At 38.1% G+C, this 3445-nt stretch overlaps 1 protein-coding gene across 1 annotated transcript in view; it reads right to left on the bottom strand.

Annotated features, from left to right (window-relative positions):
* Window positions 1-1430: 1430 nt before the first annotated feature.
* Window positions 1431-3445, bottom strand: part of LOC106873505 (calpain-A) — a 61321-nt gene continuing 59306 nt past the window's right edge. Inside the window, exons 14-15 of the mRNA XM_052966071.1 lie at window positions 2621-2673; window positions 1431-1543 (exon numbers count right to left, since the gene is read on the bottom strand). Coding sequence (XP_052822031.1) covers window positions 1517-1543; window positions 2621-2673 — 80 coding nt within the window. The 3' untranslated portion in view covers window positions 1431-1516. The remainder of the gene's footprint in view (window positions 1544-2620; window positions 2674-3445) is intronic.

Below are 3445 nucleotides of genomic sequence, written 5' to 3'. Positions count from 1 at the left end.
CCGAGGTCGACTTTGCCTTTCATCCTTTCGGGGTCGATTAAATAAGTTCTAGTTACGTACTGGGGTCGATCTAATTGACTGGCACCCTCCCCCAAAATCCCAGGCCTTGTGCCTAGAGCAGAAAAGAATATTACAGGCGTTGTTTGTTTGTTTGTTGTTTAAGTGAAGAACAGGCTACATCGAAAAGACCTATGACTAAAGAGCTTCAAGCCTGTTTTTGTTTATCCAAGACTTTTTTAAAGACAATACATTGAAAATTGTTGGAAAATCGGCTTTTATTATTTCTAGCAGCTGCAACTGTTTTCCCTTCGTAGCGTTCATTTAAAAGTTTCTTTACTGGAATGCAAGCGTATAGATAAGATTATATCGTCTTTAAATATCTAGCGAAATGAGAATCCAGAACTAATTTTCTGAAACGTTTCCCACCATTGGTTTCGAAGCTTAGCAAGATTTACCATTATACAGCAAACATACAAATAATTACAAGAACAAGAAAACAACTGGCGGCAGTGGTGACAACGGTGGCGATGGTAGTGGCGGCGGCAGTAGTAGCAACGGCGGCGGCGGCTGCAGTGGTGGTGGTGGTGGTCGTCGTTTGTTATTTAGCCTCAGATAAACTCCGACCGAGTAGTCCTATAATGAAGACTTTCCAGTTGTGATCATCCAATCTTTTTTTTGTTTTCAAGCATAGTGTATCCAGAGCTATTTGGTGTGTACTCTTCTCCTTTATCAAAATAGTAGGGTTTTATACGAAAGAAATTTTGCTGCTATTTCAAGCAGGTTGATTGACCAGGCAGTGACTTGCGATCACAGTAGTGTTCAATAGTTTTAATTGAAGGAAGGCCGCAAATATGTGGAAGATATGAAGGAAATTTGAGTAACATAACGATTCTATCAGTTTGTCGCCTTGTTGTGGCCAGAACCGTAGAATAAAATTGGAGATTGTAGTTTTATTTCAATAGAAACCAATGACATAATTTCTCCTCTTCAATAAATATGAAGTTTTTAAAGTACAAATACAGTCAGTTGTCATTTACGAGCTGATTGATTTAGGTCCTTCTGTTGTTGCGAGCTGGTACAGACCTTAGCCCACTTTTCGTCTTCTCACTCTTGACATAGCTAAACAACTAAGATATGGCAGCTGGAGGAGAGAAGGGCTGCTCCAGCACTCGGTTGGGTATTCATCAGTTCAGTAGATTGGCTCAGTGTGAAATGAAATGCCTTACTCAACGACTATACACAATCCGGTCCAGGTATCGAACCCACGACCTGATGAACATCAACACAACTCCCTTATCACTAGGCTATTCGCTTTCATAGATATCAGGCTTCATGTTTACGAAAAAGTCACTATAATCTCTATATTCAATTATGGTGTAAGTTTATCATTGGTGATAATAATGTTAATAGTAATAACGACCAACGAAGTGTATTATAAAGTATCTTTATTGCTTCTTTTACACATGAAAAATCGCACAACATGGAACCGTGTCGCAGAAATTGTAGATTAATTTCTTCAGATATATAACATTAATTCCATCCACTGAAAGTGAAATAATTTTTAATGGTTTAGTTGGGAAAAAAAACAGTTTTAATACGTTAGGGCTATTGAAATGTGAACGCTCGTTTTTCACTTTTCTTTTTGAAATAATAAGATTTTAATACATTTATAAAATAGCAAAGTATTAAATTATAAATACAATGTAATAAATATGATAAATGTGTTGAATTTATAAATATATTTAATATCAGTATTTCTAAAACAGAATCGAAAAAATTTTACGACATATGAATACAAGCGGATATCGCAGGATAGACGAATAGAGATGTGCATATTAAATGTTATAGTGAATGGTTTTTGATAGGCGTCGTAAATAATATAATGGCTGCTATCACTGGTAGCATGAGCAGGTGCTCAGGGCGGATGCGGAAATGACATTGATATCCATTCAGTCCAGTAAATACCACCTCAGGAAAGAGACCATTGCTTCTCTGAGAGTCGGAGAAAACTCCAGTTCATGACCACCATGCCTACTTCTCACAACCCCACATTGGTAGTTGACGGTTGATCTCATGGAACGGTTAAAGTTCCCAGATCACATGGTACCAACAGCACTTTGCCCAGATATAGTTCTCGTCTCAAATTCCGCCAAACAGGTGATCATATAGGAACTGACTATGCTTTGGGAGAAAAAGCTTCCCGCCAAATACCAGAAGCTGGAAGAAGAATATATAAATCGGGGGCTGGCAGGCACGTTTCGAAGCATTTGAAGTGGGCTGTCGTGGTTTTATGGGGTATTCATTTTGTAAGGCACAGAACGGGCTTGAAATTACTGGTGCAGCAAAGAGGTAGGCTATATAAATTCCATCATTGAAGCCGGTGGCTTTGGATAAAGGGGAAAAACCAGTGGTTTGCTATTACGGAGATGCAAGCAGGGGCTTGATCAACACCAGCTGGGTCATCTGGACGAGGAAGGTCTAATGCTGACATAATCAAAACCTCTTGAGACTCCAGAGACATTACCGATGACGCATCCCAGAGCATCCGCAAGATGTATCTTAAAACCTTTCCGACATAGTAAAACGGATTCATTCTTTTTTTTTTTTTAATATTTCTTACCTTCCTGATACCGAGGCTTTTGCGATTCTTCTGAACGTGTCCTTTGTAAATCCCTTGAAAAGAGAGGATGTTGAAAGTTACTTTTATGGAAGTAGCAGTTATTATTATTGTAATTATTATTATTGCTGAATGAGAGAGCAGTGCATGCCATCAAAGTGACACTCGGGGTAAAATACACGAAGCCCAGTTTCACCCATCATGACTACCCGTCTGATAAGGGTACAACGCAAAAATCCATTGCAAACAAACATAAAGTTCTGTTCTTATATACAAAGCAATCCCTCAAAATCGCCCAGCTGTGAAAAGCACAATTCATTAGGGATATAATCACTCACAAATGATATGTCCTCAATTGTAGTACAGCTAACTACGTTCATGAACAACCTTTTATCAAATCGTTTAGCACTATACGCATAGACGCTCGAGAGCAAAAACCCAAGCCCATCACCAACTCACCAAAAAATATCCTGAAAAAAATAAATAACACACCCGTCACCTACAATTACTAGAAATATAAAGACCACATTAAGAAAGGAACCTGAAGAACCAGTGAAGAGCCCAGAAAAACAGCCTCCAATCAATAAATGAGGAGCGTAAACCAATGAGGGCACACAAGCACTAAGACACACACATACACGCCAAGGCATGACAATACACTGCCAATACAGAATTGTACATGTGTATATGTATATATGTATGTATATATTTATATACGTGTATATATATATATACATATATACTTTATTTAAAAGCAGCAGAAATATAACAAAAGACTGTTACTCGGAGTTTCACGTTCCCGTTCATCGGACAATACATATATATATA

The sequence above is a fragment of the Octopus bimaculoides genome, chromosome 3 (genome assembly GCF_001194135.2).
Source record: "Octopus bimaculoides isolate UCB-OBI-ISO-001 chromosome 3, ASM119413v2, whole genome shotgun sequence".
Lineage (NCBI taxonomy): Eukaryota > Metazoa > Mollusca > Cephalopoda > Octopoda > Octopodidae > Octopus > Octopus bimaculoides.
Note: the sequence above shows the minus strand (reverse complement) of the source record. Positions and strands in the feature narration are given on the sequence as shown.